A 20,883-nucleotide genomic window follows, 5' to 3' on the forward strand; every position below is an offset into this window, starting at 1 on the left:
GCAGAGAGGACGATACGACAGTGATTATTTGAAATCCAGGATAACTGCTAACCAGAGTACAATAGTTCTGTGGAGACCAAGGCCCTTCACTCTAAACCACCGTCGAACTAACTACGCACGCAATGAACCAGCCTGCCGCTGTATGCAGTTAATGAACAATTTTAGAAACATACTAAACTTAAACATGTCGACTGATACTATTAAGAAAAAACTTTCTGACTATTTCTGAGAGGTCAATTACATGTACACTAATACCACTGCATTGTATATTATTTTGTATTTGGTATTATAATTTATATTTATATGTATGGATTGGATGACGGGCGAATTCCATATATCTTGACAATAAACAATTGTAAAAACTACCGTTATAAAAACTTATTTGATGAATATTTCAGCAGTGGTTCGAAAACTAGCACAAGGTCAAAAACCTAGATCTCTTAACTTATCCGCAGTTCGAAGACTATTTTACGTGGCAATCAGAAGAAATTGTGTCATGGTACGACAAATTTCTTTTTTACCATTTACATGTTGACTTTAATCGTCTTCAAGAAGATATTAGAAAATACTGCATAGTAGAAAATGGTCAAACATGAAATAATTAAACTGAAATTACTCGAGTTAGAGAAAAAACCAGTTTTTTATTTTCACATATGTTTGAGATAAAACTCCAAGCTTTCAGAAACGGCCAAGTTTGATTTTTTTCGTTTGCCCCTTTTTGAGATATTCTATTCCAAAAAAGACTAAAAAAACATAGTAAAAACGTTAGAACTCGTTATACGTATGAGTTTTCAACATACAATGTTCTACAAAAATATGTCTTTTGATAAGATAACCAACTTTGTAAGACATTATGATGCAATAAAACCATTGCATTTGAAGAAATCAGCGAAAAAGTGATTTTTGAGAGGTCTTTTTATAAAACACCATGTAAGTTAGAAACGCCTAGAAATACGCCTACTATGTCTTTGGCAAAGTTACTTATATAATCTTTAGCTACAACTTTGTCGAAGAAGTTATCCTTCTATCTCTTTCTTATAAAAAGTTATTATGGATTATGTGTTCACGAGCCAAACTGGAACTTAGTCGTTGATTTCGCATTAATTGTCTATTAGAGTTGTACAACTTTGCTGAACATTGTGGGGAGCTATTTTGAACCACAAAAAACTTTCCACTTAATTTTCGCTGCTGGACCACTGTGCATTGGTTGAATGAAAGTTGAAATTGGTGGCTGTTTCAATTGACGATGACTAAAAGCCAGCACGATTTGTCGATATTGCCTAGGTTAATTATAATATGCATTGCACTGCAGGAAATATTATTCAAATTGAAGTCATTTGCATTCAAAGTTGCTGGCCTTCTTTTGAATATTTAATAGAAAAGTACAAATGAACAATTGAAACCGATGATCAAATGGGTTTCACTTTCACTGACACTGACTGAAGACAGTTTGAAAGAGAAGCGATGCTGCTTCAGTTGAAACCGAGGCTTCATTGTTGAGTGACGACATGCAATTGAAGGTGACGTTGTCCGGCGCCGGCCCTGTTCGGGAGACACTAATGGTAGCTCGCTTTGCTGGCCAAGATGGCCCCTGCATGTATCTGTGTGAGTGAGTGTTAATATTCATACCGCCATGCCAACATAGTCGAATAAACACCAATACAGAATTTAGAGAGCTTACTAGCACTCATGCAAAATTTGCCACCTTCGCTAATAGAAGTAAAATGGTCATAACTTCTACAATTTTCAACCGATTGCTATCTGATCTCTTTGTTTTTCATCGGCCTTTAAGGCCCATAGAAAATAAAATTTTTTAAATGCGTTAATCTTGTCCAAAATCTTTGATAAAGTTAAAGTTGTTCCAAAACATGCGTTCTGTTTTTTTTTGTTAACAAATTCACAAATATTAACAGTAGGTACTATTATTCTTACAAAAAAGTGAAGTTCAACCGTTCGATAGAAAATTTTCTCACCTTTAATGGGAAATGAGCAGTCATTAACTTTTCGTCGAAGAGCCCAATTTCGGAAGCAGTTTTTGGGCACAAAACAGGGGTTCTGTATTTAAAAATGTATTCACTGCATTCTTCATGCGAATCTGAACACAGCGATTCATGAATAGAATTTTTGTTTCAAACAAAAAAAACTCTTTTGAAATGTACAAAATCAATGATGACTCAATTCACCTTAATATGAAAAAAGAGATTTAAAACTGATGCACTGACTACAGCCGGAGATATCTATGTAGATGTACTTTCTTTCTTTAAGCAAAATTTTAAATTTTGCGTATTTCTCAAAAACTATTCTACTTCAATTTTTTATGACCTTATTTTCGGATTCAGCGGCACTTTTACATGAAAAATCATCTTTAGCTTACTGAGTTCGCGATTTTTGTTTTATTTTGTAAACCAGTGCTATGGGAATGAAGGTGATAAACTGATCATGAAGAAAAAAGTTAGAAGGGCTTTAAAAGTTCGGGGTAGTTTCAGTTTCAAGGAGTTCGATTTTGTCTGTATTTTAAAAACTCTGCGAAATGAATTCTCTTACTTCGAAACTCAAGGATTAAAGAACAAGTATTTGACTGCTTTTCGTTTTCGCATGGAGTACCTACATTGAATAATCTTAAAGTCGAATTTGTGGAACCGCTTACGCTGTTAAGACTAAGAATATAAATGTTAACAAGAGCCCTATTTTACAGTCACAATTACAATTAGCGATTCTGAAAGTAACCTGACTGACCAAAAATGAGAAAACCACGTGACATGATTTTCTCCGGAATCATGCAACCGATTTCAACGATCTTAGTACCAAATAAAAACTTTTATTTTTTTTGAAACGATGGTTCTACAATTGATGAAGGGACGGTAGGGGAAAGAAATGAAAATTTTTTTTTTTTTTTGGCGAAGGAGGGGGAAGAGCGGAAAGGAAGGGGGGGGTATTGGTAGCTATGCTTGACAAGTAGTCATTTTGACTCCTACCTTTTGTCCAATGCTGGAAGGTGCATGAGTCGAACCAAGCTGTAATCTGAGATTATAACCGGATTCGAACCCACAACACCCTCCAGGGCATGTGGTTCGCTGGTACTTGTACCTTTGAACCATAGAGGCGCTGGACAAAAGGAGACCGCAAAATCCACTTCTCAAGGATAGCTACGCGTGTTGGTTGTGTTATCGACACATATTGTGCCGCTTGCTGCATCAATTGCAGATTACCACCGAGCGAGAAGTTTTAATCTAACTACTATTTACTTTCAGGACGACGACACTGTGCCGGCCCTTACGACTTGCAAGGTACTGCACGTGACGCTGTTCGTCCGTCAGCGTATGTTAGCCGCGTTTCTCGGCGCGGGTTTTCGAGGGAAGGCCCCGTTCCTATGTAATAGACTAATCTCAAGATTTTAGTCTTGACCTTGGAATGAGGTCATACATATATTAATATTTTTTTTTTGAAACGATGGTTCTACAATTGATGAAGGGACGGTAGGGGAAAGAAATGAAAATTTTTTTTTTTTTTTTGGCGAAGGAGGGGGAAGAGCGGAAAGGAAGGGGGGGGTATTGGTAGCTATGCTTGACAAGTAGTCATTTTGACTCCTACCTTTTGTCCAATGCTGGAAGGTGCATGAGTCGAACCAAGCTGTAATCTGAGATTATAACCGGATTCGAACCCACAACACCCTCCAGGGCATGTGGTTCGCTGGTACTTGTACCTTTGAACCATAGAGGCGCTGGACAAAAGGAGACCGCAAAATCCACTTCTCAAGGATAGCTACGCGTGTTGGTTGTGTTATCGACACATATTGTGCCGCTTGCTGCATCAATTGCAGATTACCACCGAGCGAGAAGTTTTAATCTAACTACTATTTACTTTCAGGACGACGACACTGTGCCGGCCCTTACGACTTGCAAGGTACTGCACGTGACGCTGTTCGTCCGTCAGCGTATGTTAGCCGCGTTTCTCGGCGCGGGTTTTCGAGGGAAGGCCCCGTTCCTATGTAATAGACTAATCTCAAGATTTTAGTCTTGACCTTGGAATGAGGTCATACATATATTAATATTTTTTTTTTTTTTTTTTTGACGAACAGCGTCACGTGCAGTACCTTGCAAGTCGTAAGGGCCGGCACAGTGTCGTCGTCCTGAAAGTAAATAGTAGTTAGATTAAAACTTCTCGCTCGGTGGTAATCTGCAATTGATGCAGCAAGCGGCACAATATGTGTCGATAACACAACCAACACGCGTAGCTATCCTTGAGAAGTGGATTTTGCGGTCTCCTTTTGTCCAGCGCCTCTATGGTTCAAAGGTACAAGTACCAGCGAACCACATGCCCTGGAGGGTGTTGTGGGTTCGAATCCGGTTATAATCTCAGATTACAGCTTGGTTCGACTCATGCACCTTCCAGCATTGGACAAAAGGTAGGAGTCAAAATGACTACTTGTCAAGCATAGCTACCAATACCCCCCCCTTCCTTTCCGCTCTTCCCCCTCCTTCGCCAAAAAAAAAAAAAAAAAATTTTCATTTCTTTCCCCTACCGTCCCTTCATCAATTGTAGAACCATCGTTTCAAAAAAAATATTAATATATGTATGACCTCATTCCAAGGTCAAGACTAAAATCTTGAGATTAGTCTATTACATAGGAACGGGGCCTTCCCTCGAAAACCCGCGCCGAGAAACGCGGCTAACATACGCTGACGGACGAACAGCGTCACGTGCAGTACCTTGCAAGTCGTAAGGGCCGGCACAGTGTCGTCGTCCTGAAAGTAAATAGTAGTTAGATTAAAACTTCTCGCTCGGTGGTAATCTGCAATTGATGCAGCAAGCGGCACAATATGTGTCGATAACACAACCAACACGCGTAGCTATCCTTGAGAAGTGGATTTTGCGGTCTCCTTTTGTCCAGCGCCTCTATGGTTCAAAGGTACAAGTACCAGCGAACCACATGCCCTGGAGGGTGTTGTGGGTTCGAATCCGGTTATAATCTCAGATTACAGCTTGGTTCGACTCATGCACCTTCCAGCATTGGACAAAAGGTAGGAGTCAAAATGACTACTTGTCAAGCATAGCTACCAATACCCCCCCCTTCCTTTCCGCTCTTCCCCCCTCCTTCGCCAAAAAAAAAAAAAAAAAAAAACAAAAAAAAAAAAAAAAAAAAAAAAAAAAATTTCATTTCTTTCCCCTACCGCCCCTTCATCAATTGTAGAACCATCGTTTCAAAAAAAAATATTAATATATGTATGACCTCATTCCAAGGTCAAGACTAAAATCTTGAGATTAGTCTATTACATAGGAACGGGGCCTTCCCTCGAAAACCCGCGCCGAGAAACGCGGCTAACATACGCTGACGGACGAACAGCGTCACGTGCAGTACCTTGCAAGTCGTAAGGGCCGGCACAGTGTCGTCGTCCTGAAAGTAAATAGTAGTTAGATTAAAACTTCTCGCTCGGTGGTAATCTGCAATTGATGCAGCAAGCGGCACAATATGTGTCGATAACACAACCAACACGCGTAGCTATCCTTGAGAAGTGGATTTTGCGGTCTCCTTTTGTCCAGCGCCTCTATGGTTCAAAGGTACAAGTACCAGCGAACCACATGCCCTGGAGGGTGTTGTGGGTTCGAATCCGGTTATAATCTCAGATTACAGCTTGGTTCGACTCATGCACCTTCCAGCATTGGACAAAAGGTAGGAGTCAAAATGACTACTTGTCAAGCATAGCTACCAATACCCCCCCCTTCCTTTCCGCTCTTCCCCCTCCTTCGCCAAAAAAAAAAAAAAAAAAAAAAAAAAAAAAAAAAAAAATTTTCATTTCTTTCCCCTACCGTCCCTTCATCAATTGTAGAACCATCGTTTCAAAAAAAATATTAATATATGTATGACCTCATTCCAAGGTCAAGACTAAAATCTTGAGATTAGTCTAAAAACTTTTGCTATTACGTTTTTTACGAGGTTTTATCATAAATAAACCAGTAGTTTAAAAGTTATGCTTGAGAATATTGTTTTGACCTGGTTATAATTAGCGCCATTATATTTATAAGACTCCCGATGGCCTCGAGGTACGAAACTGGTCTATCAAGCTAATTGTCGTATGTTCGATACTCTGCTGGGAGAGGCTGTCGGAATCAATAGGATCGTGGCACTAACCCAGCAATTGTTCTGAACTTTAACAACTGGCTGTAAAGTCTTCAGTTGCTATTCAGTTGTATAATTTTGCTACGTAACAGAATGCAGTTATTAAAATTTTGCTCAAAAAGTCTTGCAGTTTGAGCAGTTAATAACGCAAAACAAATACACAAATCCATTGATGTCATTGAACATACTATGATTTCTTGAAAACCGAAAGCCATATGTCAGCATGTATTTTTGCCTGTCGTTCAAAATTCAAAATTTATTCTGATACAATATTTGGATTTTCAAAAGAACACAACTGTGGTCCAAAACGCACCTTGCAGACCATAGTTATTCTCTTCGTTGCGTAAAGAAAAAAAAAACTAGCAAAAAGGAAGGATGGAAAATCGTCGGAAGCAGGCTCAGTTACCATCATCGGCGGAGCAGCGTAGAAATGTGAGATACAAATTATTCAGAGTTAATCTCTTTTGTATCTGCGTCTGTCACTCATCTCGCATTGTCAACCCAACAACATTACTGCAGCATCCCGCGGAGAGATGTGCGTTCGCGCGTCCGAGAGTGTTATGTCCATCGTCGCGCTGACAGAGCCTTCTCAGATGGTTGACTTAATCGTAATCAAACAGTTTATCTAAGTAAACAGACGTTAATGGTTGCTCAGGCGTGCGTGCGTTCCTGCAACGGCTTCCAAGTTTACTTGGCGCGTACTTTTGTGTTCACAATCCATGCACGCGTGAAAGTGGTTGAATTTTGCTGCTCAAGAATATAGTACTATGGGATTCAAGGATAGCAAAATGAGTGATTTAAATTTTCTTCCAAAGAAACACACAAACTTTACAATAGAGAACATTCTGCTGAAAAATAGCGACACTAATCAGAGAACAAATGATTTCGAACAAAAAGTGGATCCACCTGTGAAAACACGTGTAAAACACGAGCAAGATGAATTCAAAGCATCCCCAGCTGCATTGTCTCCGTCGTTACCATTATCTGCACTTGCGTCGCCGTCGTCGTCATCGTCGTCGTCCAACCATCGTCCACTCAATCGAGTTCTAGCCAATCCTTGGTGCTCGAGGGGACCGTTAATGTTTGACCCAAAGATAGTGGTAGGTGCGAAACCAACGACGACCATCGAGTCAACTGCAACTTTAGTGGAAACGTCATCGCCTGCGTCGTCTTCCAGTGGCGGCCCATTGATACCGTTGATAAAAGCGGAAGTGGAGAGAAAAGTAGTGCTAAGCGCGTATGCTAATAATGGTGTAATTGAACGAAACAGATTATCTATCAATTATCCCTATCCGGTTGGATTTTTCAACGCAGCCTATGCTGCCGCGGCGGCGTCGTCGATAGCAACTCATCATCATCTTCATCAACAGTCGCAGCATCAACAGCCGCAAACTGCGTCGTTACAGCATCCACAAAATGTCACGATGCCTTCAGTATCGGTACTTAACAGCTTATACGAAATTGAGAAAAGTGACGAAAATCAGAACAGTATCTTTAGTGCAATAAGTAGTGCCTCGAGTGGCGTCGGTATCGATGTTACCAACGGTGAAATGCATCCTTTTTTCGGACTGGATACCAGTGAAATGTTAGGATACAACTTAGCATCAAAGGTTACGACGTCTGTGAGACCGATTGCACTTGGATTCTCGGAATACTCTTTCCGGTGTCAAATCTGTGATAAGATCTTCGGTAGCCAGGACACACTGATGGTAAGTTGACCGATGCCAACCGTCGTCAACTTTCGCGGCTACCATTCTGTTCGCTCATCGAAGTCTTTAATCGTTGGTTGAATGTACATCTATAACACCCTCCAACACTTTTTTTAATATTTACGAACTTACTTTTGATCCACTCGATACTATACAATACTAATGCAAACATTAAAAAAAATCTAATTTGAACAGTAAAATAGAGTATTCGCACTAGATTTCTTTCAAACGAAACCCGTCGGTAGTTGCCTTCAATGCTTAATCATTCGCATGGAATTCAATCCCGCGTAGAGAAACATCGATTCAAAAGCAACGTATTTTTAATTAGCGTCTTAGCAAAGTTTTCATTGTAACAATAGTTTGTCAAAGCTTTGCAAATAAGCCCTACAGGAAGTGCAAGATATTTTTACTGCTTTTCGATTGAATGTCTTCTTTTGATTTAATTTATACCTTTGCTGTTTTTGAAATGGATTTATTTTCCTTTCATTGTGTGCAGGGAAAGTTTTCCACTTTCATATATGCTCAGTTAGATCAAAGAAATTAAAACAAAACAAATAAGCTAAATATGAAATAAAACAAACTTAATAAAACAATTTTCTGTCCAAACATAAAACAAATAATAAAGTAAACCTACATTTCCCTGTGACCAGTTATATTGCGTGTAATAAAAATAGATATAGGTGTGGCAATAATTTTATTTAAACTGCTTCTAGTTCATGTGCTTTTGAGACACACCGATACCGTCTTGTACTGCAAGTAAACGAATCTTGTGTTTAGAGCATTGCTTTTATTCTAATCGATGAATTTTTAGAAAACTTTCTCATGTTCACGTTTTGAAAAATTATTTGAGGCCATTGCAAATTATTTTTAAAGTTTTTATCACCCCCCTCCTTGAAAATTGGCTTGAAAAAGCGGAGGGCAAAAAAATAATTTGTGGGATATAAATTATTTTTTTTAATAAAATTAATTGTCTGTGTGCTCTACAGCTTAAAAAACTCGAAAAATGAGTGTACGAGTTGAGTTAACGCTTCTAGCACGAAACAGAAATGGAAATTCCAACAATGGAATTTCCGAAATCGGACAAAAAAATTTTCTTTCGTTTTTGTTTTTCTTTTCGTAGATTTTTGCATGGAAAATAATAGCGTATATATGAAAATCAAGAATAGATTTGGGTTTCACGTTTAAACTTTAAATAAAAATGCTTAAAACACATTTTTTATGCACGTTTAAAAAAATCTCCTTGTTTTTTTCGCCACCCCCCCTTCAGTGGCCCAATACCGGAAGGACAAAAACTGTATAAAATATTTGTAAAGGCCATTTGATAAAAAAAAACTTTCATCGCATGATTCAAACTCAGAGCTTATCACTACACACCGCGACCTTTCGAATTTCTTGCTAAAGGTACTAGAAAAATTAAGATAGTACTATACTACATTTAAAGCAATTTAATCTTTTTTGCAACGACGTACCGATAATATATGTTCTTATGATTACCAGATTTTACTTAATACAATGCAAAACTACAAACTTGCATAAAGTAGAATTAAATTGTATTTATTTATTTATTGATTTATTTGTAATACATAAATCATTGTAGCACAAATAACCTCCTACTGGTTCTCAAAGCTTATGTACAATGTGATGATCAACTCCTGCAGATGAGTTTAATGTGGCAAAGAATGATTTACACGTTTTTTTTAATTTGATAATTCCTGGCATTTTTACACACTCGGTAGACGGTTCCATAGATAAACACTACGATGGCGGAAAGCTTTTCTCCCGACATCAGTTGTGCAACTGATTAACAAAAGATTATTTGTTCTAGGCGATAGAGAAAACGAATAAAAGTCAGACAGGTAAGCTGGCCATCAAATAGTATTTTGTATGTTTGAGAGCACATTCGAAAGTCCAAATAGTTCTTGAATGTGCACCCAAACAGTGATTGCTGGAACCTTGAAATATGGTCATATCGGCGAGCATTGATGTGGACGTAAAAATTTGAATGATTTGAATGCTAATTTGAGTCTTTCAAAGTTCTCGTTTGAGACATTTGCGTACAGGACATTTCCATAGTCAAATAGTGGAAATATGAGGGCCGGAGCTAATTGTAACCGAATCGCTTGAGGAGTGAAATGGCGCAGTGCAACTAATGATTGCATAGACCCGTAAACCTTTTTACATACGCCTGATACTTGGGCTTCCCACTTCATGTAATTATCCATGAGTATGCCCAAGTTTTTGACAACCATTGAATAGTCGGTATTTTTGTCCCCAACCATTATATTATCAACCTCATCGAGAACTATTCTCTTTGTTTTAAAAACGATCGCTTGAGGTTTGGCCGCATTTAATCGAATGCCATTGGAGATGTTCCATTCCATAATTTTGCTGATGTCCATATTGACTTTATGCACTACTTCACGCGTTTCAATAGTTTTCCCGGAAAGATATAATTGAAAGTCATTAGCATACAGGTTAAATTTACAATGCAGATGTTGCTCAGGCAGATCGTAATAAACATAGTAAATAAAAGCAGTCCCAAAATTTCCCCTGCGGGACTACGCTTATTACGTTTAATAAGTTCGATTTTATGCCATTAAACTCAACATATTGTGATCTTCCCGAAAGATGAGTGGAGAAGATCAATAGCACATTTTTCAAGCGCGAATAAACGCTTAAATTTTTTATATAGCAGTGAGTGATTAATAAAATCGAGAAGTACCATGATTGTGACAAGTTTTCGATCCAACGCGCAACGGATATCATTTTCGATTTTGATGAGTGCTGTGATGGTGCTGCAATGTTTGCGATATCCTGACTGGAGAGGACACAATAAACTGTTTTGCACTAGTCATTCAGTTGTTTCACAATTGGTCCCTCGAAGATTTTAGATAGAGCAGGAAGAATGCTGATTGGACGATAATCAGCTTCAGAATAAGGATTATCAGTTTTTACAATTGGAACAATACGAGCGATTTTCCAGTCGCGAGGAAAAGATGACGTTGTTATTATACAATTAAACAAGTCAGTTATAAACGGCAGCGTAACACAGTGTCTTTTTTAAAACAAGAGGAATTTTATCGGTTCCAGAAGAATTACATGTAGCCGAATTGAATTCATTAAGCACTTCATCTTCGGTCACACCTTTAAAAAAAATTATCATTGGTTACCTCTGTTGTAAAGTCGTGTAGATTGGTTTGATTGAAATGAGAAACAAAGTATGAGTTAAGCGATGATGCACTCATATCACTGCAACCAATTTTACAGGGCACTTCTTTGAGACCTAGCCGTTTGATATTCTTCCAGCGTTTATTTGCAGGAAGCTGAGAACTGAGATTAAAAGCGAAAAATTCTTGCTTAGATCTTTTCACTTCACGATAATTTATACTTCCTATCCTATTTATGGTTTAAGTACAAATAAGCTGGAAAATTGTGCAAAGCCAAAGTAAAGCAAAGCCTTGGGGTTAAACGTCTCTCTTAGACTTGACCCTTCTTTATCGACAGACTTCACAGCCGGCTATTAGAGTACAAGACGGTTACGGGGCCAGTGCAACAATTCTAACTGACTCTATTTAGCATCACCGCCTAGCCGAGATTCGAACATAAGACGACTGGATTGTTATATCAGCATAAACCAACTAAGCGGTTTGTGTAAAGCCAATATTTCACGTTTTTGCCATTCATAGTAGGTATGAAAAATGTTTTTAGATTACTACGGTAGATTTACTCAATGCGACGGCGTGATTAAAGGGAAATAGTGTTTTGCTTTGCTGAAGTGGAAACTTGCATGTAAAGGTTCTCGGGGACGGTGAGTGTTTCTGTATAATCAGTTTTACATTATGTAAGTGGTGTGTGAACCAAGAAATTTGGGCACATTGCAAAATCCTATGTATTTATTAATGCAATCCATTTTCAACCAGGGACATTTAGTGTACAAGTGAACCTGATTGCAAAATATTAATATTTAATGGCGCTCTATAAAATCCTTTGATGAACTGATTTCTATATTCACAATTATGTCTCCAAATAACAAGCGACATACTACAGCCCAAACCAATTAAAATAATTAAAAATGATATTATTTGAGTAAAATAAACTGAAAAGAAAATAATATAGAATTTCAGTAAAATTCAATGAAAATCATCTATACACTTGCTTGAGAACCGAAGTAACATTAAAGATTTTATTACGCTTTTATGATGGTTTTTGTGACCAAAATTGGTTATAAATACCGTTATAACTGTTATAATTGTTACTTGGGAAAGGTGATTTTGTTTTCTATAGTCATTTAGACTATACTCTTTTTTTTTAACGAGTAGGGAAATCTGCTATCAGACACCTGAGAAGACAACTCAGGGAGTGGGGTTTGGTATCCCGACCCCCCTACTGGGGCGTGAGAATCCAGACCCACTAAAACCCTACTCGAGTCTCCAGCCTCAATCCCCCCTGGCACCACCTTATCGGTATTACTTCAGGGAGGGGCTATTGTGCTTAACGCACACTCTTAGATAACTACTGGACTATGGTAGTTAGGCTGTTTATTCGCCGTTGATCGGCTTTCCAGCGGTTTTGTAGCTCAAGTGCGATCTGGGTAGCAGCCGCATTGACCGCTCCCCAGACGTCCGAGCTAGAACACATCCTTTGGACTAAGTTGTCCGGAGTAGTGTCCTGTCCGCTCACTGCCATCATGTTGCTTCTCACGCCCGCGAAACGAGGGCATATGAAGAAAGCATGTTCTGCAGTTTCCTCAACGTCCACGCATTCGGGACACGCGGGGGACTCCGCATGCCCAAACTTGTGCAGATACTGTCTAAAACAACCATGCCCTGACAGAATTTGTGACAGGTGGAAGTTGACTTCGCCGTGACGCCTGTTGACCCACCCGGATAGTTCCGGGATAAGTCGATGTGTCCACCGGCCTTTTGTGGAATTAGACCATGCCCGCTGCCATGTGGTCATCGAGGCCGATCTTGTGGTACTCCGTATGCCTCTAGTTCCACGTTGGTTGAAGCACTCTACGTCCTCGCTGATGATGATACCAATAGGCATCATACCCGCTAAGACGCAGATTGCGTCATGTGAAACTGTGCGATACGCACTCGCCACTCTTAAGCACATGAGACGATAGGTGCTTTCCAGCTTGGCTAGATAACTTTTGGTACCTAACGCCGATGACCACACCGGCCCGCCATACCTGAGTATGGACTGGACCACATTGGCTAATAGCCTTCGCTTGCTGCCATATACCGCAGAGCTATTAGACATCATACGAGACAATGCCGAGACGGTGTGCCTCAATCTGTACACCACGGCGATCAGTCTGCTGAAAATCCAACTGATATTGCTGATCTTTTCTCGATGTTTTTTCGCGGGGTACTGAACAACGATGAACCGCCATTTGTAGAATCTTATTTAAACAGTCTACCTCAGCTTGGTGCATCGATTCCACACCTGTCATTCTCGCCAAACGATGTCCTTGTTAAACTTCGGTCACTCGATATTTCAAAAGGCTCTGGACCCGATTGTCTCCCGCCCGTCCTCTTTAAAAACTGCGCAGAGTCCCTTGCAGCTCCTTTGAGCATCATCTATAACAAATATCTCAGCGAAGGTGTCTTCCCTACTTGCTGGAAAACCGCTACGATAATACCTATTCATAAGGCCGGAAGCATTCATGACGTGAAGAACTACAGAGCAATATCTATCCTTAGTAGTCTTCCAAAAGTCCTAGAGTGTTTAATCCTGGATGCAGTATACCCTCACGTTCATCATTTCATCAGCGAAAATCAACATGGGTTTATGAAAAAGCGTTCTACAACTACCAATATGATGTCATATGTCTCCTCACTAGTACGTAGCGTCGAAAAAAGAGTGCAAGTCGACGCTGTATATGTGGACTTCTCAAAGGCCTTTGATCGTGTACCTCATAGACTCGTCGTAGAAAAACTGAAACGGGGCGGTTTTCCAGATTGGTTGACAACGTGGATTTCTTCATACCTGAGTAACCGAAGCGCGTCTGTACGAATTGGAGGCATCTTGTCGCAACCGTTTAATATCTGCTCTGGCGTCCCACAAGGCAGCCACCTGGGTCCGCTGCTCTTTGTTTTGTTCGTCAATGACTTATGCAGCTTACTCAAAGCACCGAAATTTATGTTCGCCGATGATCTCAAGTTCTTCCGTGCGATTACTTCAGTTGATGATTGTATCGCACTCCAGGAAGACATTGATCTGCTTGTGGAATGGTGTGCAACAAATGGAATGGAAGCTAACGTTAAAAAGTGTCACATCATAACGTTCACTCGCCAGCGCAATCCAATCTATTTTAACTACACTATGTCATCAACTGACCTGGACAGAGTGCAGACCGTCAAAGATTTGGGAATTACATTGGACAGTAAGTTAACCTTCTCGGAGCATATCTCATCATGTGTGGCAAAAGCATTCTCCGTGTTAGGTTTCATCAAGCGCAACACTCAGCAATTTAGCAACATATACTGCTTAAAGTCGCTCTATTGCTGCCTAGTACGAAGCATCCTAGAGTACGGAGTTCAAGTTTGGGCACCATACCAAGCCATCCACATCAACAGGATTGAAAGAGTCCAGAAAATGTTCATCCGCTACGCACTTCGTTCGCTTGCTTGGAATAATCCCATTGCACTTCCACCGTATGAACAACGTTGTCAACTCATCTGTCTGACTACTCTCGAATCCAGACGGTTGCTGCTTCAACGGCTGTTCATATTTGACATTATCAGCAATAACATCGACTGCACGCACTTGTTATCGCAATTGCGGTTCAACGTCCCGCCAAGGAACACCCGATCATCAACTTTCTTCCGAACGGTTCATCATCGAACACAGTATGGCCAATTTAATCCTCTGGAAACCTGTTGCCGAAGATTTAACGAAACTTGTGATATGTATGATTACAATATAACTAAGTCAGTGTTTAGATTAAGACTTTTAAGATACGAACTGTCTGTACGACAAACTTTAGTCGTAGACTGAATAATAATAATAATAATAATAATAATAATAATAATAATAATAAATAATAAATAATAAATAGCTGTGGAAGCCTTCTTGCAGGCATAGTCGACGTGGTTCCCGAACTTGAGCTTGTCGTCGACCATGACTCCCAGAAGTTTTAAGGACCGCGTTGACGAAATAGTGCAGTCCCCAACGCTGATATTTGGTTGCTGTACCGACTTGCGGTTGCTTACCACGATAACCTCCGTTTTATGATGCGCTAGCTCCAGTTTCCTGGATCGCATCCAATCTTCAACAATGCTTATAGAGTGGGCAGCCGTCAACTCTACCTCTCTGATAGATTTACCATAGACTTCCAAGGTGATGTCATCCGCAAAGCCGACAATCACCACCCCTACCGGGAACTTTAGCTTCAACACCTCGTCATACATGACGTTCCACAACTCCGGGCCCAGTATGGAACCTTGCGGGACCCCTGCGGTGATTGGAACGCACTTCTCCAGGATTCTGTACAGCGACACCGGCACTTGGACGTTCCGAAGCGAGTTGGCTATGGAGTCCCAGCTAGCACTATTAAACGCATTTCTCACGCCGAGCGTGACAAATGCGCAATAGCGAATACCTGTCCTCTTGCGCTGGATCGCCATCTCAGCTGTCTTAGTGACAGACAAGATGGCATCCACCGTAGATTTGCCTTTTCGGAAGCCGAATTGGTTCCTTGACAGACCGTTTGTACCCTCAGTGTACTGTACGAGTCTATTAAGGATAACCCTTTCCAGCACCTTGCCGGCAGTATGGAGCAGACAGATCGGCCTATATGACGAGGGGACACCCGGAGGTTTTCCAGGCTTCGGCAAGCAAGACTATACTCTAACTTCAACTCCAATACCGATTATTTGGTGACTAGCCCATATTCGGTTGATAGGCCACGATACAACAAAAAATAGCTAAACTATTAAGCGTTCAACCAACTTCAGCAAGGACGTATAAAATCATTTAGACGCATATTTTGGTATTAATGTTGAAAGAAGAATTTATAAAATGAGCAAACGTTAGCATCTTATGTAAAGATTCCCTTTTTTTACGAAATGCGTTTTTTTTCATTTGCTATTAAAAATTTTACAGTTTAAAGACTATATTCGCTAGTTGGGGGGCACCGTAGCCGCAAGGTTACCGAGTCTGCTTTGACAAGCGAGTGGTCGTGGGTTCGAATCTTAGTAGAATCAAGCCACTCGATGTCAAGTGACTTTAGCATGGGTTTACTCTCAGGCCCCTCCACTTACCCTTCCTTCATTCTGAAGTCTAAATTTACCCTCTGAAGCCTCTTGACAGTGCAAATGTCCCTCCTATAGTTTAAGTGTACTGGTCAGAGGTACGAAGAAGTCCTCGCCAGGGACGGCTATAATATGGGATAGTACTGGCAGCGAGGAATAAGTGGGTAAAGTAGATCAAGCTTTGAAGGAAGGGTAAACCTCAATACACACAAGCACGCATAAAATTTAGTAAGCATATCGCTCACTCAATAGCGATTATAGCAAAAAGAAATGCAGTGCAGGTCATACAGCAAAACACCCGGACGATATTACAATAGATCAACTATACTGGTCGCAGTAATGAGTCCACACATGGAAAAAAAATATTCGAAAAAAATAAACCTGCTCACTTGATTGTAACTTTTTTCTCGTGAGCAAAAGTAATTCAAATTTTGACTGAAAGTAAGTTTTTAACTTCACTTTTTGCGTTAACGTTAGAACTGACGACACTATTAACACAGGGCACAACACGTATCGTTCTTAGAAATGTAAAAAAATATATTTACCTTTTACCGACCGGTTTCGGGCAACTAGCCCATCGACAGGCCCTGTGTTAATAGTGACTAAAAGTAGTTCAAACTATATTGTTTGTACAGGTAAACCTCGATAGTATGTACACCTTTGCTTCGTTTAGCGTACGTATTACCGAAATGTATGTAGTATCGAACCACAATTTTAGGTTTTAAATCATTGTTGTATTACGCTTAATATTGCATGAAATTATCAAATTTGCATACACTGTTGAATAAATATATATTTTGGTGGTATTAATTTAATATAGCAGTTAATTTTCAATTTTTTTAAATCAATGATTTTGCTCTTTGTGAAGCTTGGCATTAAACAAATAAAGTGTTGCTGGATATGTACGTACTATCGAGGCAAAATGTACGTATTATCGAGGCAAAATGTACGTATTATCGAGGCAAAATGTACGTATTATCGAGGCAAAATGTACGTATTATCGAGGCAAAATGTACGTATTATGGAGGGTGCGTACTATCGAGGGTACGTACTAACGAGGTTACGTCCTATCGAGGTATACCTGTACTGACAAAATTTTATCGAAATTGGTTAAATGGTTACGGTGATGGCTTCGGAACAAAGAAAAGTACGAAAAAAAGGCACACAAATGCTTCTCATCCACTATCAAGCGACATCAACTATCGTCGACCAGCGGAAGGCACAGCCTGACGGTAGTTGACCAATTTAAACGCAACCCTATATTTTGATTTGGGCTGTGACAAAAAAGGCGAAACCTTCCGTTTGTTTTGTGCAAGAAACAATGATATGTTCTAAACGGTTGTATAACATTTCGCCGAAGACCATATCGCGGAGTACCGTTTCGCGGAATACCATTTCGCGGAAAACATTTTCGCGGAAAGTACTACTTCGCGGAAAGTACCAAAACGCGGAAAACCCTTTCGCGGAAAGGACTATTCCGCGGAAAACCGTTTGGCGGAAAGAACTATTTCGCGGAAAACCATTTGTCGGAAAATATTGTTTCGCGGAAAACCATGTTAGTAGCAAACGTTTCCTAGATGATTCAGGGCGAGCCGGCCGCAGGCAACGTCGAGTGTTCGCCGGTGACCCGCCGTCGGAAGCGCCGGCCGCAGAGATCACATCTGTCTAGGTTTATTCGTTTTCCTAGGTCTACTGACCTCTAGTTAGTTTTCCCTAGTCCTCGCATCGATTTAACTATTATTGAATACAAAGCGGCGAAGCCGCTTTTTGCGGCTCCCAAACTGAATGAGCGGTGGTGCACCGCCAAATAGTACTTTCGGCGAAAATTTTTTCCGCGAAATAGTACTTTCCGCAAAAATGTTTTTCGCGAAATGGTACTTTCTGCGGAAATGTTTTCCGCGAAACAGTATATTCCGCGTTATGGTCATCCGCGAATTGGTTTTCCGCGAAATGATATTCGGCGAAATGTTATACAATCGTTCTAAACTACATGTGTAAGAAAATGACAAACAAAATCACTGTGCCAAAAACTCATGCAAGAAAGCTATACAGGAAGAGACTTACTAAACTGTTTTGCATTATGATAGATGATGAAACGTACAGCATGGCCGACAACAGGCAAATACTGGGACAGGAATAGTTTGGGCCCTATTATATGAGTCGAATCGATCACCGCAGAATGAAGCGAAATGGTTGTATTAAATTAATCGAGCAAAGCGACACTCGACATGAATTACATTTTAGGGCTCCATGTTTCCAACTCAAAATTCGAAATTCGTTAAAAAACCTTGCCTGGTAAGCATTCCCCACATTAGGGCCTTCAACGGATAAATTTACAAGGACGAATGCTTCGAAAAGTAGCTTTGTCCCTCGTAATATCTCACACAGGCCGGACACTGTTTTGGCCATCATCTCCCCCTTTTGTCAACCCCCCTGCGCTGATTATTTTATGCCAAAATACAAGTGTTTGACAAACGACGTTTAATGAAGAACAGTCCAGAAGTTCCGGAGCTATGGCGAAATATACATTCATACTCAAGTTCCTCGTCTCCCTACTTCTCGGTTCTTTCCCAGTCAGCTCCCCCTTCTGTCGCGTAGCTAATTATGCATCGGTTTGCTCTATGGAAATCCCTATAATGGAATGAATCAAAGGTTTTTTTGCCATATCTAGATAAAATTTAGAAAAGGGCGAATGTCACAAATGTAAACAAAATGGGTGAGATATTTTTTGCTGAACCAGCATAGCAAAATCAACCCTCACTCGATTTGTTTACGCTTGCGACATTCGCCCTTTTGTTAATGCTATCTTCATATTCCTCTTTGGTGGAACCCCCTCTTTTCTCCAAATCACTTGCACTTGCAATCGGTTTAAATGCACGAGAAACGCAACCCCTTCTACTTATCCCCTTGTGACACCTCCCTCCCCCTTTGTCAACCTTCCACTGCACTATGGTCGAAAAAGCCAAAATTCCAGACAAAAATCAATATCTCGAAAACCATTGGCTCTACATATTTCATGTATTCAGAAGATTTTGTTTATAAAAAAAGACCTATCTTTTGATATAATTAGTCATTAGGGTGTTCCACTTTTACTCGTTATAAAATTTTTAACTTTTTTGTCTTGCGATATACAGCAATACTTTCTACTACAAAGTTGTAAATAATTTATTTCGCAGAAACTTTGCTGAAGAAACCAAATTTGTATCGCATCTGTGTATCGCTATACAACGAATTTTCTAGATTAAGTCAGGGTGGATCTTGAAAAAGCAGTTTTTTTGCTCTAACTTTTTTTTTGAAAACCAATTTGAAAACTTTGTTCGGATGACTTTTAGAACGTAAAATGATGCATTTTTTAAAACTTCTAGATAGTTGCTATCTGTTGTCTGAAGGAAGATATAGAAGTTTTCGATTCAAAATATTATAGTTTTCCACGGCGTCTCACACTTCCGTTGGCACATATTTTCGAAAACGGAATGAATGGTCTAAAAGTACGTACCTGGATCTTGTTTCATTACTTTCTTCTACCATGTACCATGCACTGCCCAGTCATGGATCATGTGTGCCAAATTTGATAAAGAGTCGTCCAGACGTTTCGGAGTTCCCCCCCCCCCCCCCGTTTTTTTCAATCCCTTCAGTTCTGATTCCCTTATGTCCAGGAACAAACTGTGAGACTGTTATGCTATTCATGGCAGTGTACAAACCCATCCTTGTTGAAGGTGACTCGCATTGAATTCATTGACATATAAAGATTGCAATACCACATCTTCAATTAAAACTAATCAATCAATTAAACCTAATGAATTATTTAGAATCAATATCTATATAATTTTTAAAAATTTTCAGATGCATGAAAAGACACACAAGACACCACGCTTCGAGTGCGAAGAGTGCGGAAAAGGATTTTCACAATTGCGGAATTATAAGTACCACATTTCCGTTCATCGCGGCACAAAAGAGTTTGCTGCTAAATGTCCAGAGTGCGGTAAAGTTTTTAATGACAAAGGGTATCTCAGCAGTCATTTGAAAATCCATCGGAACAAAAAGGAATACGCGTGTCCCCACTGTCCAAAGTCTTTCAACCAGCGCGTTGCGTTCAACATGCATGTTCGAATTCATACTGGTAAGTTCCAGCCAGATATCTGTGTGTATGATCCCTTTTTGTTACTAAAGTAATGTAATTTTTACCAGGTGTGAAACCACATAAATGCAGTGAATGCGGTAAGAGATTTTCCCGGAAAATGCTCCTAAAGCAGCATCTGCGTACTCATTCTGGTGAGAAACCGTATCAGGTATAACAATATACAAAACAACCCATTATTTAATGTTGATTAATCGAAATATTTTTTTAGTGTTCAGTATGCGGTAAAAGTTTCGCAGATCGAAGCAACATGACTCTGCACCATCGATTGCACTCGGGAATTAAACCATTCGCATGCCCAATATGCCCGAAAGCATTCACCAAAAAGCATCACTTGAAGACGCATCTAAACTACCACACGGGGTACAAACCTTATAAGTGCCCGCATCCTAATTGCGGCCAAACATTCACGCAATCCAGCAATATGCGGACACATGCCAAAAAATGTCAATTTAAACCAGCTGAAATGGTGTGATAGGCAGTATTGTACATAATTATTGTAGGCTAAATTTTACTTGCGTACACTTGAAACTAAAGTTTACGCAAACGTGTTCTAAGTATATTTCCCTGTATGTATTAAAATATTTTTAAACTCATTCCAAAGGGATACCCAACAGTAAAATACGGCACTTATTATTACAGTAGGTAGTGTTTTGA

General features: G+C 39.9%; 1 protein-coding gene across 1 annotated transcript; it reads left to right on the forward strand.

Moving 5' to 3' along the window:
• The first annotated feature begins 6,885 nt into the window (after positions 1-6,885).
• Positions 6,886-20,701, forward strand: LOC128743990 (zinc finger protein 2). The gene is made up of 4 exons (XM_053840712.1): positions 6,886-7,827; positions 19,932-20,208; positions 20,277-20,377; positions 20,438-20,701. The coding sequence occupies exons 1-4, from the start codon at positions 6,886-6,888 to the stop codon at positions 20,699-20,701; spliced, it is 1,584 nt and encodes a 527-aa protein (XP_053696687.1).
• Positions 20,702-20,883: the final 182 nt, after the last annotated feature.

This window comes from Sabethes cyaneus, chromosome 3 (genome assembly GCF_943734655.1).
Source record: "Sabethes cyaneus chromosome 3, idSabCyanKW18_F2, whole genome shotgun sequence".
In the NCBI taxonomy this organism is placed as follows: Eukaryota; Metazoa; Arthropoda; class Insecta; order Diptera; family Culicidae; genus Sabethes; species Sabethes cyaneus.